The sequence below is a fragment of the Schistocerca americana genome, chromosome 6, assembly GCF_021461395.2.
Source record: "Schistocerca americana isolate TAMUIC-IGC-003095 chromosome 6, iqSchAmer2.1, whole genome shotgun sequence".
In the NCBI taxonomy this organism is placed as follows: Eukaryota; Metazoa; Arthropoda; class Insecta; order Orthoptera; family Acrididae; genus Schistocerca; species Schistocerca americana.
The window spans coordinates 433,981,695-434,001,036 of NC_060124.1; the positions used below are offsets into that span (position 1 = coordinate 433,981,695).

At 42.3% G+C, this 19,342-nt stretch overlaps 1 protein-coding gene across 1 annotated transcript in view; it reads left to right on the forward strand.

The window, feature by feature from the left end:
- Positions 1 to 19,342, forward strand: part of LOC124620190 (homeobox protein Hox-A3-like) — a 554,484-nt gene that overhangs the window by 434,693 nt on the left and 100,449 nt on the right. The window contains exon 4 of the mRNA XM_047146859.1: positions 3,552 to 3,665. Coding sequence (XP_047002815.1) covers positions 3,552 to 3,665 — 114 coding nt within the window. The remainder of the gene's footprint in view (positions 1 to 3,551; positions 3,666 to 19,342) is intronic.

The following is a 19,342-nucleotide window of genomic DNA, read 5'->3' on the forward strand; positions in this document are numbered from 1 at the left end:
TAGTTCGAAATACATGTATCACTAGGGGTAAGATAGATACTGCCAACAGGAAATCCAAAGAGACCTTCGGAGAAAAAAGAACCGCTTGCCTTAATATCAAGAGCTCAGATGCAAACCCTGTTCTAACCAAAGAAAGGAAAGCAGAAAGGTGGAAGGAGTATATAGAGGGTCTATACAAGGGCGATGTTCTTGAGGACAGTATTATGGAAATGGAAGAGGAGGTAGAAGAAGATGAAATGGGAGGTACGATACTGCGTGAAGAGTTTGACAGAGCACTGAAAGACCTGAGTCGAAACAAGGCCCCGGGAGTAGACAACATTCCATTAGAACTACTGATAGACTTGGGAGAGCCAACCATGACAAAACTCTCCCATCTGGTGAGCAAGATGTATGAGACAGATGAAATACCCTCAGACTTCAAGAATAATATATTAATTCCAATCCCAAAGAAAGCAGGTGCTGACAGATGTGAAAATTGCCGAACTATAAGTTTAATAAGCCACGGCTGCAAAATACTAACACGAACTCTTTACAGATGAATGGAAAAATTGGTAGAAGCCGACCTCGGGGAAGATCAGTTTGGATTCCGTAGACATGTTGGAACACGTGAGGCAATACTTGACCCTACGACTTATCTTAGAAGCTAGATTAAGGAAAGGCAAACCTACGTTTCTAGCATTTGTAGACTTAGAGAAAGCTTTTGACAATGTCGACTGGAATACTCTCTTTCATATTCTGAAGGGTGCAGGGGTAAAATAAAGGGAGCGAAAGGCTATTTACAATTTGTACAGAAACCAGATGGCAGTTATAAGAGTCGAGGGGCATGAAAGGGAAGCAGCGGTTGGGAAGGGAGTGAGACGGGGTTGTAGCCTCTCCCGGATGTTATTCAATCTGTATATTGAGCAAGCAGTAAAGGAAACAAAAGAAAAATTCGGAGTAGGAATTAAAATCCATGGAGAAGGAATAAAAACTTTGAAGTTCGCCGATGACATTGTAATTCTGTCAGAGACAGCAAAGGACCTGGAAGAGCAGCTGAACGGAATGGACAGTGTCTTGAAAAGAGGATATAGGATGAACATCAACAAAAGCAAAACGAAGATAATGGAATGTAGTCGAATTAAATCGGGTGATGCTGCGGGAATTAGATTAGGAAATGAGACACTTCAAGTAGTAAATGAGTATTGCTATTTGGGGGGCCAAGTAACTTACGATGGTCGAAGTAGAGAGGATATATAATGTAGACTGGCAATAGCAAGGAAAGCGTTTCTGAAGAAGAGAAATTTGTTAACATCGAGTGTAGATTTAAATGTCAGGAAGTCGTTTCTGAAAGTATTTGTATGGACTGTAGCCATGTATGGAAGTAAAACGTGGACGATAAATAGTTCAGACAAGAAGAGAATAGAAGCTTTCCAGATGTGGTTCTACAGAAGAATGCTGAAGATTAGATGGGTAGATCACGTAACTAATAAGGAGGTATTGAACAGAGTTGGGGAGAAGAGAAATTTGTGGCACAACTTGACTAGAAGAAGGGATCGGTTGGTAGGACATATTCTAAGGCATCAAGGGGGGGGGGGGGCATAGTAGAGGGTAAAAATAGTAGAGGAAGACCAAGAGATGAATACACTAAATAGATCCAGAAGGATGTAGGTTGCAGTAGGTACTGGGAGATGAAGAAGGTTGCACAGGATAGAGTAGCATGGAGAGCTGCATCAAACCAGTCTCTGTACTGAAGACCACAACAACAACAACATGTTGCATTTTTTGTCAACTATATGCGACACCCTGTTGTCGGCGTACCTCACTATGACATTTTCTTGTGTTGTTGATGTTGGATCTAAGGCATCCTGCGGAACCGCTTTTGTGGAGCATAGCAGGGAGGAATTTCACCTTATCTTCCTATTGGTGATGCTCCCTGTACTAAGCACGAACGATGGTGTCGTAGTACATAGGCTACAAGAGCAAGTGGGCTGAGTGGCTGCTGCCGGCCGTCTTATATTGCGGCGCACAGGGCGCTCCTTGTTCAGAGCCTCTGCAGGCATGGCTCGGGCGCGCACCATTGGGTCCGCCAGATCGCGCGCGACTGCTGTTGGCGTCAAAATGGAAACTTTCAATTCCGCTGCTATGGCACCCACGAGGTGGTACCGATAAGTGATACCACATTGGGCATTGACATCCGCTTGCTTTGGATAAATAAGGGTCAAGGTATTCTACATAATCAAACTTTTGACCACTTTACTAAAAGGAACATTACTGATGGACAGTTCCACCCAACACCCATTCCTTGTACGGATTTCAAGTCGACGGTTAAGAAAGCTGCTTACCACGACTGGAACTGTGAATGTCGCGTAATAGCGGCCATCCGGCGACCGAACGTATCTTCTCGGCCAAGTTTAGTGGACGTCATGTGACCTCCCTCGTCCACATGAGACTGGAAAGGGTGTTAACCTAGCCAGCTATCCCGGTTGACATATCGGCGCCTCTGGACACTGCAGTCGGAACGGTGGAAACGGATCTGAACCACGTCATATTGGGGTGTACCAACTACTCAGCCACGCAGGCAATCTTGTATAAAAGACTGGTTGAGAGAGGCTACCAACTCCGTACAACTGTAACTGCTTTACTTCGCCACTTCTATATATAGAGGCATTATTTACTCACGAACTATTTAAAAGACGGCTTTGGCCTATACGCTATGTGGCTCTTGTCCTCCCATGGAACCAACCCGGTTTAAAAACTGGGACGTCCGTATTTTTTACTTTGCATTAAGATCTTTCTAAACGACGCCATTATTCATCTTTCAGTGGTAAGTTGCCATGGACGTCATTCTCCTCTGGAACAGCCCGGTTCCAATACTGGGTCCTAATTTTGTGTCTTCTTTGTTTTTAATTTATATAATAACTTATCTTCGTACTTCACAATCTTATAATTAGTTAATAGTTAAAACTGCACTGATAGTAACTTGGCACTGTTTTACCTACTGTTGGCTGTCTGGAGTTCGTCTTTTAGTGCTGTTATATTACATTAAGAACTAATGTTTGTACAGCCCTCTCTTTTTATTGTTCTATTGTGTAAATTGGAATTATATCAATAGCGCACTTTTGTACCACCTGTTGGCTGTATGGTCTTTGCTGTGGGGGAAAAAAATAATCAGAAAATATTGTGGAATAAGCTTTATAATTTCATCGGTAGAGTTCACCCTGTATTTATTCATCTCACCAACTAGAAATTTTGTCCAAGTTATGTTGTAACATTCTGTAGTTGCTCAACGATGATACTTTTCTGTACACCACAGCGTCATCAGATTGCTGTCCGCCCTGTCCGTCAAATCGTTTATTTACGCCATCGAGAACAACGTACTGGGCTTCGTTACTTAGGAAGGCCACTTACATAATCTAGTGTCCTATTACAGAGCCCCAATAAGGTATTGCGTGGGCTCTTACACCGCATAGTAACATTTTCCACTGCTACGCATTTGTTAAGTTGATATGAAGTTCATGTTGAGCGTGTTTGGTGAGCGCCGCGAGTGCAGTTTGGGTGCTTTCTTGTTGCAGACGGAGTGGTCCCACGGTCGCTGTGGCCTCCGGAAGCGGCGCTGTCGTGGTCCCCGGAAGAGGCCCGCTGCACCGCCGCCACGCTGCACGCGCGCCTCAGGGGCATCCATGCTGGTGAGTATGCCTACTTCCACTATAATTAATGATAAACTCGTAAATGTGAGAATATGTATGCAGCTTGCATCTTAAACATCCCAAGTATCTGTGGATGAGTCATGACCGCACTATTACGTACGAGGGGCGTTCAGTAAAATGCCAAACACATTTTTCTGGTTAATTTCTGTTCCCAAAATTTCCGCTTCTTGAAGTTCCAATGGCTGTCGGCGCCACATGTAGCTACGTAGCCTTCAAAATGGCGTCTCTAACGGAGGTGTGTTCCAAGTACAGTGTTGTCATTGAGTTTCTTTTGGCGGAAACAGAGTATCGAAAATATTCGTGGGCATTTGCAGAATATCTACGGGGACATGGCTGTGAATGAAAGCACGGTGAGCCGTTGGTTGAGGCGTCTGTCGTAATCACAACAAGGTCTCGCAAACTTGTTAGAGCTCCCGCGTGCCGATCGTCCGCATACAGTTGTGACTCCCGCAGTGCTGGAACGTGCGGAAACTGTCATTCGAGGTGACCGGCGGATCACAATCAAACACCTCGCTGCTCAACTGGATGTCTCTGCTGACACACTTGTCCACCATTTGTACTCAAAGCCATGTACCTGTTGGGTTTTTCGTTGCCTAACAGAAGACCATAAAGAGCAACGAAGGATCATGCGGAAGTGCTCCCGCCTTAAGAGGCCGGTCGTGGAGGTTATTGATGCAGCAACACATTGGCTCCGACGTCAACCACTAGAGTGGTAGCATGCGGGCATACAGGTCGCCCAGTAAGGTGGAAAGAGGTTGTTGCATTGAACGGAGATTATGTTGAAAAATAAGGCGGGGAATAATATGTTGTTTGGGATCCTGAACAAAACCAGCCTGATTTCACAAAAAAGTGTTGCGTTATTATTGATGACCCTCTACGTAAAACATTCTGAGAACTCTGCAGAAAATATATGAACTCGAAATAAGTTAATTCAGACATTTTGTGCAACTGCTTGGGGAGCAACCGCTGAACCTCTTCACACATATTGGCTTGCTCTAGTATACCCTCTAGCCGAACATTGTGCCCCAGTATGGATCAGTAGTTGTAATTCCACGGTTGTTGGTGGACAACTGAACAACACTACGGGAATGATCTCTAGTACCATCAAATCCACACTTACATATTAGCTTTGGTGTTCTATATCTCCGGAGATATGTAGAGAAGACGATCTGCTACGAGAATTAAAAACAAAAAGCGTTGAAGATCCAGGCCTTACCATTCGATGAAGATCTCTCACAACTAAACCGCAGGCGTCTAAAATCCCGACAACTGTCACCATGTCTGGCTGAACCTGGAAACGACGGTTACAAGTCGAGAGACCAACGGACACGTTACTGGAATAAAGAAACAAACTAACCCATACAACAATGGTTCCAAAACTACAACCTCAACAGTCCTGGAACTGAATTAAACCAAAGACCGTGGAAGGCACTAAATCGGGTACGCAGAGGGCAAGGCAGGTAATCAGATTCGCTTCGCTTATGGTGGAAAATGACATTTCCGGACTGTGATTGTGCCACATGGAGACAGCCTATCCAGCATCTGATATAATTACCACCCCACCCGCCCCCCACCCACCTTATGCTATTAAATACGATCAGAAATCCTTACAGAGCTCGGCCATTACTTTAGCACTTAAACACAGAATTTGTCTAGATCAGTATCTTAATTGTTCCAAACGACGCGGTTCGACGGTAGCCATCATCGGATGAAAGTAAAATCAAGGACAAGAACACTGTGTCTCGTCAACAACAGTGCTGCCACAATACAGTTGTCGTTGAGACACATCGTATCTGTCTCCGTTTTTATTTTGATCTTATGGTGCACACTGCGGGCTCGGTTTAAAAAGAACTAGCTTAGAGCCCGCTGCTTCGATCGCAAGGCTGTGGTGCACAAATTTATTTTGTTTTTCTTTATCGAATTTGTATGTTGTTACGGCAATTGCTAACTTGTAAATCTACACATTATAAAGGAGTTAGTGTCCCTCTACATGCCTATCATTCTTTGCATCATTAAAGTGTCCTAATGGTTTAATTTAATTTCATCTAGCGAGTTCAAAAGAGAAGCAGACAAATCGGATAAGTGGTTCCAGTCTTACATCCGGTACTGTATTCTCTCATCTCAACCGCATATTTCTGTACATGAAACCACATTCAAAGATGCTCTCTATTCCGTCACCAATAATTATTAGTTTGCGTAGTAATTACAACAAAGATAATTTAATAAACATGTATTAGGTCTACTGAAAAATTAATTGTATTAAAGCCCCATGTCTTTTTCTACTCAGTTCTGATAAAGCCGATTTGTGACTGTTAAACAGCTTTCTTAGATTTAGTTCACAAATTGCAACACGTTCTGCACTTTTCGCACTAATTGAGGCCATAGAAGCATCGCCTTTTCCGAATGTGCTTCTAACAAAAAGCGAGTCTGCTTTCATAATGAAATATATTCATAAAACTCTTCATCCCCTATTTCACCCCCTTAGGAGTTGAATTTCCAAAAACACTGAAACACGTATTTATTTATTTCTACCCTTGAAGTCAATACAAATTTTCATAGATGTAGTTTTAAGAATGCTTTAGTAGTTCTTTAATAACGATTTATTTTCAAGAGAAAGCTTTCACCCACTATTTCACCCCATTAGGGGTTGAATTTCCAAAAATGCTGGAACTTTTTTCTCCAACTGAGAAGTGAAATACTTATTTTCGTCGATGTAATTTTAAAATGTTTTAGTATTACTTTATTAATGATTTGTTGTCAAATAAACTTTCATCCACTTTTTTATCTACCTTAGTGGTGAAACATGTGTTTGTTTACTTCTGACCGCGTAACTAAATACCAATTTTCGTAAGTCTAGCTTAAAAATTGCATTAATAGTGACATATTTTCAAAAAATCCTTCATCCCCTGTTTCATCCCCCTTAAGCGTGGAATTTCGATAAATCCCTTACTAAACGAGGTCTTCTGTGTATGATGATGACCATGTTGAGTCAGGCAGTCAGTATGTTGCCTTGCATGTATACAGGGTGTTACAAAAAGGTACGGCCAAACTTTCAGGAAGCATTCCTCACACACAAAGAAAGAAAATATGTTATGTGGACATGTGTCCGGAAACAGTTACTTTCCATGTTAGAGCTCATTTTATTACTTCTCTTCAAATCACATTAATCGTGGAAGGGAAACACACAGCAGCAGAACGTACCAGCGTGACTTCAAACACTTTGTTACAGGAAATGTTCAAAATGTCCTCCGTTAGCGAGGATACATGCATCCACCCTCCGTCGCATGGAATCCCTGATGCGCTGATGCAGCCCTGGACAATGGCGTATTGTATCACAGCCGTCCACAATACGAGCACGAAGAGTCTCTACATTTGGTACCGGGGTTGCGTAGACAAGAGCTTTCAAATGCCCCCATAAATGAAAGTCAAGAGGGTTGAGGTCAGGAGAGCGTGGAGGCCACGGAATTGGTACGCCTCTACAAATCCATCGGTCAACGAATCTGTTGTTGAGAAGCGTACGAACACTTCGACTGAAATGTGCAGGAGCTCCATCGTGCATGAACCACATGTTGTGTCGTACTTGTAAAGGCACATGTTCTAGCAGCACAGGTAGAGTATCCCGTATGAAATCATGATAACGTGCTCCATTGAGCGTAGGTGGAAGAACATGGGGCCCAATCAAGACATCACCAACAATGGCTGCGCAAACGGTCACAGAAAATCTGTGTTCATGACGTGACTGCACAATTGCGTGGGAAGTCTCGTCAGCCCACACATGTTGATTGTGAAAATTTACGGTGAATCGAGGAAGTACAGTACATACTGACGAAACTAAAATGAGATCTAACATGGAAATTAAGCGTTGCTGGACACATGTCCATATAACATATTTTCTTTATTTGTGTGTGAGGAATGTTTCCTGAAAGTTTGGCCGTACCTTTTTGTAACACCCTGTATAGCAAGGCTAATCAAAACATAGCGATCCAAAAAAATTCTTTGTGTGACTCCTTATGGTATGTAGTGGCCGAGCGGTTCTAGGCGCTTCCGCCTGGAACCGCGCGACTGCTACGGTCGTAGGCCCGAATCCTGCCTCGGGCATGGATGTGTGTGATGTCCTTAGGTTAGTTAGGTTTAAGTAGTTCTAAGTTCTAGGGGACTGATGACTTCAGATGTTAAGTCCCATAGTACTCAGAGCCATTTGAACCATTTTTTGTGTAGATGCTGGGTCAGTAGCTAGCGAGCGGGATATTGCAATGAAGAAATCGGCAAGCAATTCAGCTCGTATAACGTACTGTCAGATTACCACCACGGTGTGAGACATTTTTCGGCTAGGGCGGCGGCTGTCGTTAGGAGAGTCGTAAGCGGGGGCGGCGCGGCGTGAGATTGTCGGCCGGTCACGTCTCGGGGCGACAAGAGCGGCGACTCCGCAACAAGGCGCCGTGGGAGGGGAAGACACGGCAGCACGCGGGGCCGCGGCGCGACGATATTGCCTTTTGGTAAGTGTGTCCGGCCCGGCAGCAGCTGGCGGATCGCAGCCAATAACCGACGCTGAATACGGCGCCAGCCCAGGCCGCACCAGGCCGCCCCCGCGTCGCCGCCTTTGAAGTGGACACGAAACCTCCCCTACTCTGCCCTCCTCTCCCCTTCCGCCCCCGCCCCAGGGGTCCCGAGTGGTCAGTCGCTCACCCCCCACCCCCGTCCCCGCCTCTCATTCCTCCCTTTCCTTCCCTGCCCTTGCCTTCCCTACTGCGATCGAATTAAAATAATTGATTTCGCTTAAAGTGCGCCGCCCTTGAAGCTCTTCCCCCAGCAGCCGGCAGCTGCACCTGGCAGCTTCTACAGGGGAACCCAGCAGACAGAGGGGGCGCTTCCCGTCTTCCGAGGGATATCGCGTATTTAAATGCCAGTCTCAGCTACTCATAGCTGTTGTGTGTGATTACTAAACTTTCATTCGCGTTACAACTGGGCAGTCAGCCCAGATGCTTGCCTTACGCGGGAGGTGGTGTGCCGCGGTGACTCACAACGAAAACACGGCAACTGCCATATCCCGATTTCCCAAAAACTTCCCTTCCGGGAAGAGAAAAGGGGTCAAAATGAGCGAACATGCGCCTCGGCTTATCTGTGCATACGCGACCGTTTACGAGAAAACGGTGGTTCAAAGTTTTCGAGGTAATGTATGTGCCTTTTAGCGAGGAAAAAGTTCAGCTGAAGCACTACATCACGCGATTACGCCCCTTGCTCGACGCTCGATGATTATTTTTATTTTCGTTTTTCATTTATCTACTCATGTCCGCAGAAGATTATTCCACGAATGTTTTCCGATTTATATTGAAATAACGTTGTCCTTATTCGTCTGCTGGTTGCATGTCTACTGAATGAATTTAACGAAAATACAATAAATAAATGAGAAAATTATTTGAATTTGTTTTCGGTGAAATTCCTGTAGTCTACCTTGATTCATAATAAACTGCAAGGGCGAGTTTTCGGTATGCTTGGACTGCCGCGATATTTATGCTAACGCGTGAAATCTTCGACACTGTTAACATTTCTTTTCAGAGTAAGATTCATACGAAGAAATATCACTGTGGCAAACCTTTCTTTACACGCTGCTTGTGGTGTTCGGAATTTCTGTCTTTCGAATGTTTCTGCAATCGATATCATCCAAGGGAATGCACCAGTTCTTCCTGTAGAATACGCATAAGAATAAAATATAAGTATTAATATAAGAACTGATATAAGAATGAAATGTAAGAATACGAGAATTTAAAAAAGATTGTAACCCCTGAAAATAAAGCGCAACCAACGGAACGTTTTTGTTCTACGTAGTTATTCTCCTGTCTCTTATTTACAAGTAAACAGTATTCATAGCAAAACTGAAATTTCCAGTGTTTATTTCAAGTGTTATTCGAAAATTGTTGACATGTAAACGGAAACAGGAAGCTGCTGGAGAAAGATTTTTTAAAAATGCCGATTTATCGCAAAGCGCTAGAAAATAAAATTTTCTCACGAGCTTACATAAAACAGTTGTTTCCTTAAGATGGCCTGATAAGCCGAAAACTAGTTCGTAGCCACAAAAATCAGCAGAACAATAACAATGTACTTGTTATTCCACCTTACAAATTGTATAAAACATGTTTCTGATATTCATAAACCACTGTCGCACTTCCAGTAATAACAGGGAACTCTTGCCTTTGATTACGATGAAGAACGTTCTATTGAGCACATAATAACAGCAATAATTGTATAGATTTTTTATGTTTGGACAAGTAAATTGCATTTCGTCTAAAGTGATTTTGCTTTGGTTACATACAAGCGCTGAAGTTGCAGAATCAAATAATTTTTATTACTTATGAAATGCAGTTTATATTTTGTAAGGATGTAAAATATGCAATGGCTTAACACTGAACGATGCGTAATTCTAATTATGTGCAAAACAAAGAAAAGACAAAGAGAAGTCGTCGGCTTTCGGATACTCTCACACACATTTATCTACGTTTCTTTTACCACTGGTAGTTCTACCTTTTACTGCGTCATTGATGTGCTATACCAAATCTAGCGAACAGTAGTTTCGGTAGAGCGCAACTCTAGTAATGCATATCTCTACGGGTGGATGATATTCCCTTTCTTGTTAGGGACTTTGAATGGTTTTTCCACCCCTGTGTGTAAGTTATCCTTTAAAGAGTGTGTGCGCCTGCTGTTTTGTTGTGATTTCATTCCTCTGTTCTAGTGTAGTGCAACTTACACATTCCTGAGGAACTTCATTTTAGACGTTTCACGTATTCCATTCGTGACGTGCTCTTGTGGCACGGAGTCGCCTAACAGTAGCGACACCATTAAATAATGACTGTGGCTGAGGCAGCGGGCAGCATTGTCACACTCTCTAGGAAGCCAGGTATTCTAGAGAGCGAGAGAGCGACAAAGGCGTCCCCTGGCCCGTTCTGCGTGGGCGGGCTGTCCCGAGGCCGGCTCCATAAAAGCGGCGGGCGACCCTCGCCCGGGTCTCCCCGGCGCTCTTTTGTCTCTGCTGGGGCCTGGAGGAGCGGCCGGCAACTCAATTTGAATAGACGAGCGTCCGGCGCGGCCCGGGGACAAAGTGTTTAGGGCTTCTCGCCTTGCCTCTCCCCGCCGCCACTCGGCCGCCTAAATCCAGTTTAAGGCCGGCGAGTAGCGCCCAGACGGTGTGTGGGTGTGCTGCATCAATCACGGGCACGCGCCGGGACCCGGGGAGCGCCCACTTCTCAGCCGCGGCGCTCCTTCCCTTCCTCTCTCCTCTCTCTTTGTTTTCTTTGTAAGGTACAGTTTCAGAGCTAGTAGTAGAAGTTACCACCACTACCATCACCACAATTATCATGATCCTCATCATCTTGATTATCACCATGACCATATTATTATTATTATTATTATTATTATTATTATTATTATCATTATCATCATCATGAGCATATCATGTCTCATCATCATGCTTACCACCATGATGATGATCGTGATTATGATCATCATCATCATCATCACATCATCAAGGCTATCATCATGATCATGACCATCATCACCATCTCCACCACCACGGCCATGATCTTCAGCTTCTTCTTCTTGATCATCGTTATCCACTTATACCCTGGTGAGCCTAGCCTCTTCCAGACTCCAATATACCTTATAGCCTTCAAGAACCTTCAACATCGCAGCGCGTCAGCAATCGTTGGTTAATATATTAAAAAACTAAAAACCCGCCTCGATTGCGAAAACAGCACCTAGTGTTAACCTAGGTTTCGGCGTAGATAACTACACCTTCTTCAGAACAACAATAAAACCCACAAGTGCCTAAGAAGACCTTTGTCAATGATTAAAAGAACACCATAGCTATGCATTTATAAACGAAAAAAAAGGAAAAACACTTTGTACATATGTACTGTTTGTGTTTTCCTTTTTTTCGTTTATAAATGCATTGCTATGGTGTTCGTTTAATCATTGACGAAGGTCTTCTTAGGCACTTGTGGGTTTTATTGTTGTTCTGAAGAAGGTGTAGTTATCTACGCCGAAACCTAGGTTAAAACTAGGTACTTTTTTCGCAGTCGAGGCGGGTTTTTAGTTTTTTAATATATTATGGCCTTCAACTTTTCGCATCCAAGTTTGTACTGGTTATTTGTTTTTGTCGCTAATCCGTCATCCACTAGCTCGTTGTTAAGGTCTTTCTTTATCATGAGAAATCCAACACAGAATCTCATTAGACCATCTCCCACCATTTCTTATCTCTATATTGCCAGCGCATCTCCATTTCAGTTTCGTAACAGTAATCATCACATCTTGAACTCCTATATTTTCGTTTCTTGATTTCAAATTCCTTTTCTTCCTGCAATGTGTATATTTACGTTGCAGAAGCATTTCGCCTTTTTCTATGAGACGTATTTTCAATGGATTTTTTCGTTAATCTTCTGTCTTGCCAGAATCTGCGTTTCCTCTCATCTGGCCATAGCATCCGAACTGCAGTTATGAAAGCACAGGTTGAAAATACAGCTTGAGTTGTAAGGTTCTTTCTATTTGTCAATACTTAAACCACGACTGGTTTTGACCTCTTACACGCTCATCACCAGGTGTGATAAATCTGTCCTGGACTCCGAGCGCCGCGATGGACGAGCAGAGGAAGTACTGAGCACTCTGTAAGAGCCAGTAACAGGTCGTCGCTCAGGTATTGAATAATAAAAAGAACGTGACAACTTAAGCGGTATTTTCAACCTCTACCATAATGCTCAGTTGCTGATGTTCCTCCAGCAGGTGTATTTGTTAGAATTATCAAAATTAGCACACATTTCTTGGTTTTGTAGTTTTGATAATGTTGTATTTATCAACTGCTCTTGGTGCCAAACGTAAAAATGTGACAGGAAGTGAGCTCCCTACCACCGATTGTAATTGCTCTTATGAGTTGGGTCGCTTCCATACAGAAACTATACAGCCTCTTGATAGGGCGATGTGTGTTTAGGCAACACTATGGCAAAAATATGGAGCCTGTGGCTGTACAGGTACGAGCAGCCCGTAGTGGCTCGCCTTCACCCATTCCTTTTTACACATTTTGTGAGTAAAGCCCTTCTGGCCTGTTAATTATTTTATATGTGACATGTAAGTACTGCTACTGTCTTTTATTGTTAGTCAGTACTTACACTTTTTATATAAAAATGTCTTTTCCTATAAATTTGTAACTATGTTATAGGCCATTTTAATTGTTTTAATTCTGATGAAGGCACTCTTAGAAGTGTTGAAAGCTGGTCAATAAGACTAAAAATAATAGTGACAGAGGGCTCATTTGTTTCAATTCTAATTTAAAAACGGTCACTGAACCAAGCAGTCATGTTTAAAACTTTGATATCTTCAAAGGTCAAATTTCGTTTAGCTGTACTCTTGTTTTATTTCTTGGATCCATCTAAGTAGCAGACTTTTTCTGCGCCCCCTGTTTGCCGGTTTATATTCAATTATGTTTTGGGTATTTTTTCTGTCCCATTCTCATTAAGTTTTCAAACCAAAAAAGTTGTCCATGACCTATTACATCCATCATGTTATCTTTCTTGCGCTTTATTTCCTGTACATCCTTATTTTTTCCTATGTTTCGAACTAAGCTCCATGATGTTCGTCTTAGAAAGTCCATTAGTAAATCTTCGATCTTCTTGCGGTTCTTCTCAGTAATCGTCCAGCAGTCAGAACAAAAGATGGTATTTGGCTAAGTGATGCCTTTATGTATGTTAAATTTTCACTTATTCCGATTTTTTTGGACCGCAAAATGGAGGTCGGTTTTGATATTGTTCTCCTTCCTGTGCTTAATTTGTTTCTCAAGTAGTCTTCACATGATGCGTCTTCCGTAGGTACTAAGCGAATTAAAATTTTTTAAATGCTTTTTAAATGCCTCTTACATTAGAGGTTTAACACAGTAAGTCAAGTAATAAATCGTCTAAAAATTGTAGAGTTTGTTTGTAGCTGCTAATCCACATTTATTGTGGGATCAAGGTTCCACATCTTCAGGGTAATATGGCTAGATTACATTACATTAAGCCAATAAGAGCTCCCAACGTTCTACAACGCACGTATCCTGGGATTATCAAATGCAATTGATGTTGCCAGATCCAGTGATTATTACAGACTGTTGATGGATCTTAAAACGTCCATTGCATTTGATGTTGCCAGGATTGTGCTTTGTAGAAGGTTGGTAGATCATACTGCCTTAATGGCATAATGTAATCCAGCAAAATTAGGCGATTTATTATCGTAAAACTGGTTGCACTTTGATATCCTAATGTATGAGGATTAGTAGCTACAAGTGGACTCTACAGCTTTTTTAGATTTTGCCACAATTTTTTTAAAAGACCTTTTGATACTTGTTTATTGTGTTAAGCCTCTGCTGTAACATTATACAGGATGATTCAAAAAGAATACCACAACTTTAGGAATTTAAAACTCTGCAACAACAAAAGGCAGAGCTAAGCACTATCTGTCGGCGAATTAAGGGAGCTATAAAGTTTCATTTAGTTGTACAACTACCCGAGGCGATGGATCGGCCGCCAGGCAGCCCGTGACAGAGCACTTCATCACTGGCCTCCAAGAAGCCCTGATCTTACCCCCTGCGATTTTTTCTTATGGGGGTATGTTAAGGATATGGTGTTTCGGCCACCTCTCCCAGCCACCATTGATGATTTGAAACGAGAAATAACAGCAGCTATCCAAACTGTTACGCCTGATATGCTACAGAGAGTGTGGAACGAGTTGGAGTATCGGATTGATATTGCTCGTGTGTCTGGAGGGGGCCATATTGAACATCTCTGAACTTGTTTTTGAGTAAAAAAAAACCTTTTTAAATACTCTTTGTAATGATGTATAACAGAAGGTTATATTATGTTTCTTTCATTAAATACACATTTTTAAAGTTGTGGTATTCATTTTGAATCACCCTGTACTTCTTAAAGAGTGGCTTTTCACAGCATTTTATTATTTCTAAATTCGGTCAGTAAATATATGAAATATTGAAAATAAATGTGTTGTTTTCCTTGGAAGTAGTCAGGCAAACCGTAACTAGGATCGGGTGACCATTTTAGCCGTTTAGTAACATAGACTTGGGTTGTCTGCGGTTTTCAGTTGTTCCTAACAGCTCTTTAAAGCCCAACCACGGCGATGGCTGAGGATCGCTGGTTGCCTCAGTAAGACCTCGGCAGTGACGCTCTCCCCCTCCAGCGACGTTCGCTTGCGGCCCCCCACCGTACGGCAGTTTGAGATTTGATTTGAAATTCCACCTGCTCGGCAGTCAGCGCAACCCTCGGCGATAAAGAAGTGGGCACGGTTAGCGACCAACCCTTGCAGCCGGAGGACACGCGACGGCGTCATTCATCCGGGGAGTGAGGAGGCGCACTCAATAGAGAGACAGCCGGCGAGCGAACCCCTTCCGCGCCTGCCCGCCACGTGGCCTACCCACAGGCGTCCCGAGCCGTTTTCACTCTCTCACTGCCGCCTCGCGACCCGCTATTGTCGCGTCCCAAACGATGTGTGGTCGCGATAGAGCTGCCGCCGCCTTTCAAACAGTCCTACATAGTCTTCCGAGACGGCCGTATAAAAGGGTTCGGCGGCTTCCCACCCCAGCTCGAAAGGGCAGAGATTTATCGTTACAATAACTATTTCCGTTTCTCACACAATTGGCGCTTTTTGTGTGTCTGTATAAACAGTCATCCTTTCAAATCCTCTGATGAGGCTTTATTTGATTAGGCAAAGCGTCTATTGGGTAACTGAAGCGATCAAATCTTCAGTTTAAAAATATTCTCACAAGGCACAGAAATGCAATAAATGGCTGATCGTGCACAGCAGCTAGCTGCGGATAGGTTTTACATTACTTCATTCAAAAAGTACCCTTACTGGTTTCGAATTTATACAGTTCATCGTAAGACAGATTCATGCTTTTCTCAAAACACATTTCCTTCATCTACGTCATTACCCTCCTATTCACAATAAAGTGGCTGGCAGAAGGTTCAATGAACCACCTTGAAGCTGTCCTGTACCTTTCCACTCTCCAAAGGCGTGCGGGAAAAACGAGCACTTAAATTTTTCTGTGCGAACCTTTATTTCTCTTATTTTATCGTGATGATCATTTCTCCCCATGTAGGTGGGTGCCAACACAATGTTTTCGCAATCGGAGGAGAAAACTGGTGATTGAAATTTCATCGTAAGACCCCGCCGCAACAAAAAACGACTTTTTTATGATTGACACTCCAATTCACGTATCAAATGGTTCAAATGGCTCTGAGCACTGTGGGACTTAACATCTAAGGTCATCAGTCCCCTAGAACTTAGAGCTACTTAAACCTAACTAATCTAAGGACATCACACACATCCATACCCGAGGCAGGATTCGAACGTGCGACCGCAGCGGTCGCGCGTTTCCAGACTGAAGCTCCTAGAACCGCTCGGTCACACCGGCCGACAATTCACGTGTCATTTCTGTGGCACTATCTCTGCTATTTCGCGGTAATGCAAAACGAGCTGCCCTACTTTGTACTTTTTCGATGTTATCCGTCAGTCCCACCTGATGCGTATCCCATACCTCACAGCAATACTCCAATATAGGGCGGACAAGCATGGTGTAAGCAGTCTCTTTACTATATCTGTTACACGTTCTAAGTGTTCTGCCAATGAATCGCAGTCTGGTTTGCTCTACCCACAATATTAGCTATGTGATCGTTCGTATTTAGGTTATTTGTTATTGTAATCCCTAAGTATTTAGTTGAATTTACAGACTTCAGATTTGTGTGACTTACCGCGTAATCGAAATTTAGCGGATTTCTTTTAGTACTCATGTAAATAAATTCACACTTTTCTTTATTCAGGGTCAATTGCCACTTTTCGCACCATACAGATATCTTATCTAAATCATTTTGCAATTCGTTTTGGTCATCTGATGACTTTACACGACGGTAAATGACATCATCACCTGCAAACAATCTAAGGCGGCTACGCAGATTGTCTCCTATGCCGTTAAAATAGATCAGGGACAATAGAGGGCCTATAACACTTCCTTGGGGAACGCCGGATATTGCTTCTGTGTTACTCGATGACTTACCGTCTGTTACTGCGAACTGTGACCTTTCTGACAGGAATTCACGAATCCAGTCGCACGACTGAGACGATATTCCATAGGTACGCAGTGAGGAATGGTGTCGAAAGCCTTCTGGAAATCTAAAAATATGGAATCAATTTAACATCCCCGGTCGATAGCACTCATTACTTCATGAGTATAAAGAGCTAGTTGTGTTTCGCAAGAACGATATTTTCTGAATCCGTGTTGTGTGTCAATAAATCTTCGAGGTACTTCATAATGTTTGAATACAATATATGTTCCAAAACAATACTGCGAATCGACGTTAGTGATATAGGCCTGTAATTCTGCACCGGTTTACTATAGAACTACAGAAAGATGGTTGCGCTATAGAATTGTGTTACAATGCAACTTATGTGAAATGTCCGTCTAGAGAATTTGTTTTCACAGTTTTCTTCCAATAGATCATATTCGTATTGTTCGGATCGTATGGTATTGGTAATGTTGTCTCTATTATCACAGTCGCATACGTTGGTCTGCATTATAAATACTATCGTCTGGTTACAAAACGAATTTTCAATACGCACCACATGTTTTTATTCACAACACATAAAAAGCAAATACAGAGATCTATCTGTATTTAATACTTCTTCAATTTAACGCACCCATAATGTACGTTTCCCAGAATTACATATCTTTGTAACATATAATTGTGTATCAGCGTCATTGACACTCACGTGCTTTGTAAACTGCATAATTTCGAAACCGGTAACACGTTTTCTACATCTACATCTACGTGATTACTCTGTTATTCACAATAAAGTGCCTGGCAGAGGGTTCAATGAACCACCTTCAAGCTGTCTCTCTACCGTCCAACTGTCGAATGGCGCATGGGAAAAACGAGCATTTAAATTTTTCTGTGCACGCCCTGATTTCTCTTATTTAAACAAACAAAATAGCTGCTAAAATAATAATTCGTATATTCATACTGTTAAACTCACAATCTCCTTTCGTTCGTGCGTCATGAAACCTGCTGTCACGTAAAATCAGTCACCTCCACTCATTCCCAAAATCCTCAAAATGACGAAACTTTTTCCTCTTCGCCCCCTTCTTCCAGACGATCCGTTTAGTTGTATGCATGTTTACATATCACACCGCGCCGAACAGCTCTTGCATACATACCTTCTCCTGTTTCATGTGATTCGACGAAGTAACCATATAACATCGTTATTTACATCCAGTGTTTGCCTGTAGTACTTGTTCCAGTTTTTCGTCGCTTCATCTTCGTTCGACTGAAATACTGTCCTTTTGTTAATATAATAATTCTACTTCCACGAAACATAAGCTGTTAGAAAGTGCAATGATGAACAGGCAGCCTTTCATAAGGAAAAGAATTTCTCCTACGATGGCTCCAATAAAAACGTTAGAGAGGTAATTAGAGGAATAAAATAGATTTCTATATAATAAACGAAGTTAAAAGTTCTGCAGTTGTTAGCACGTTCATTAATCCCAACATCCCCAGTAATACTACCGCTTTAAAGTTACCATCTGTGCGATAGTCTGAACCTCTGTCGTTTTCCTTTAGTCCCTTTCCGCTCTTATTTTGACAAATTATTTATTTGTTCCTCCTTCGCTGTTGGTTTTGAATCAATAATGAGTATAATCGACATTTACCGAAATATTCGGCAAGCTTCACAGCTGTTAGCAAATTCATAGGGGCTGATATTCGACTGAAATGCTTGACGTTACTATTTTGGATACTGATAGGTCTGCACGTGATTTCTGATTGACTCTACACACCACAGCAGAGTTTTCTCGTACGTTTTCAATTTGTCCCATCTTTTCTACACTATACACAAACCAGTAAAATGAATATCGTCGCGGCAGTCTTTATTTTGATCACCGGTTCTGATGGCACATGACTTGATCTTCAAAGAGATCGGTTATGTATTCTACCCGTTCAAGTTTTGATTGTTTCAATCGCTGCACGTCAATTGAGGCACAGTTCATTCAACAAATGCAGGGCGGATTCGTTTCCCCGTCCATAGGCCTATACAAAGTAGATGAATTCCGTGTTTATAATGACAAAATGCAAAATGCTGTTTATATATAGGCACAACGCGATTAACATGTTTGATCACGCGGAGCAGTGGCAGACGGTCATTAGGAATGAGAATAATAAGCATAACAATCAGAGTACTATGCAGTAACATTCACCTGATAGCAGCAGTATTCCATTCAGGTTGTCTGGTATGCTGAATGCCTCAAAAACATATTAATAGCCAAACAAAGCTTGAGAAATCTGTCCAGTGAAAGTCAGCTTAGTTTAAAAGTCTTCTACAAAAGGGAAATGAATAAAAGAACGGTAACTAATGGCGTACATTCCTCCTTCACATTCATTTTTCGGTATGGAACTGAAATGGGACCACGAGTAAATACTAAATCATGGATGAGTGTAGAGCTATATATATATATGCATAAAAAAAAAGCTGTAGAAGTAGTAATTCAGCACTTCTGAAGAATGTTGACTACACAGTCGGCAGATTGAGAGCTACAAGCAAGAATTGGTGAGACCAGAAATTACGGAAAACACCAGAAC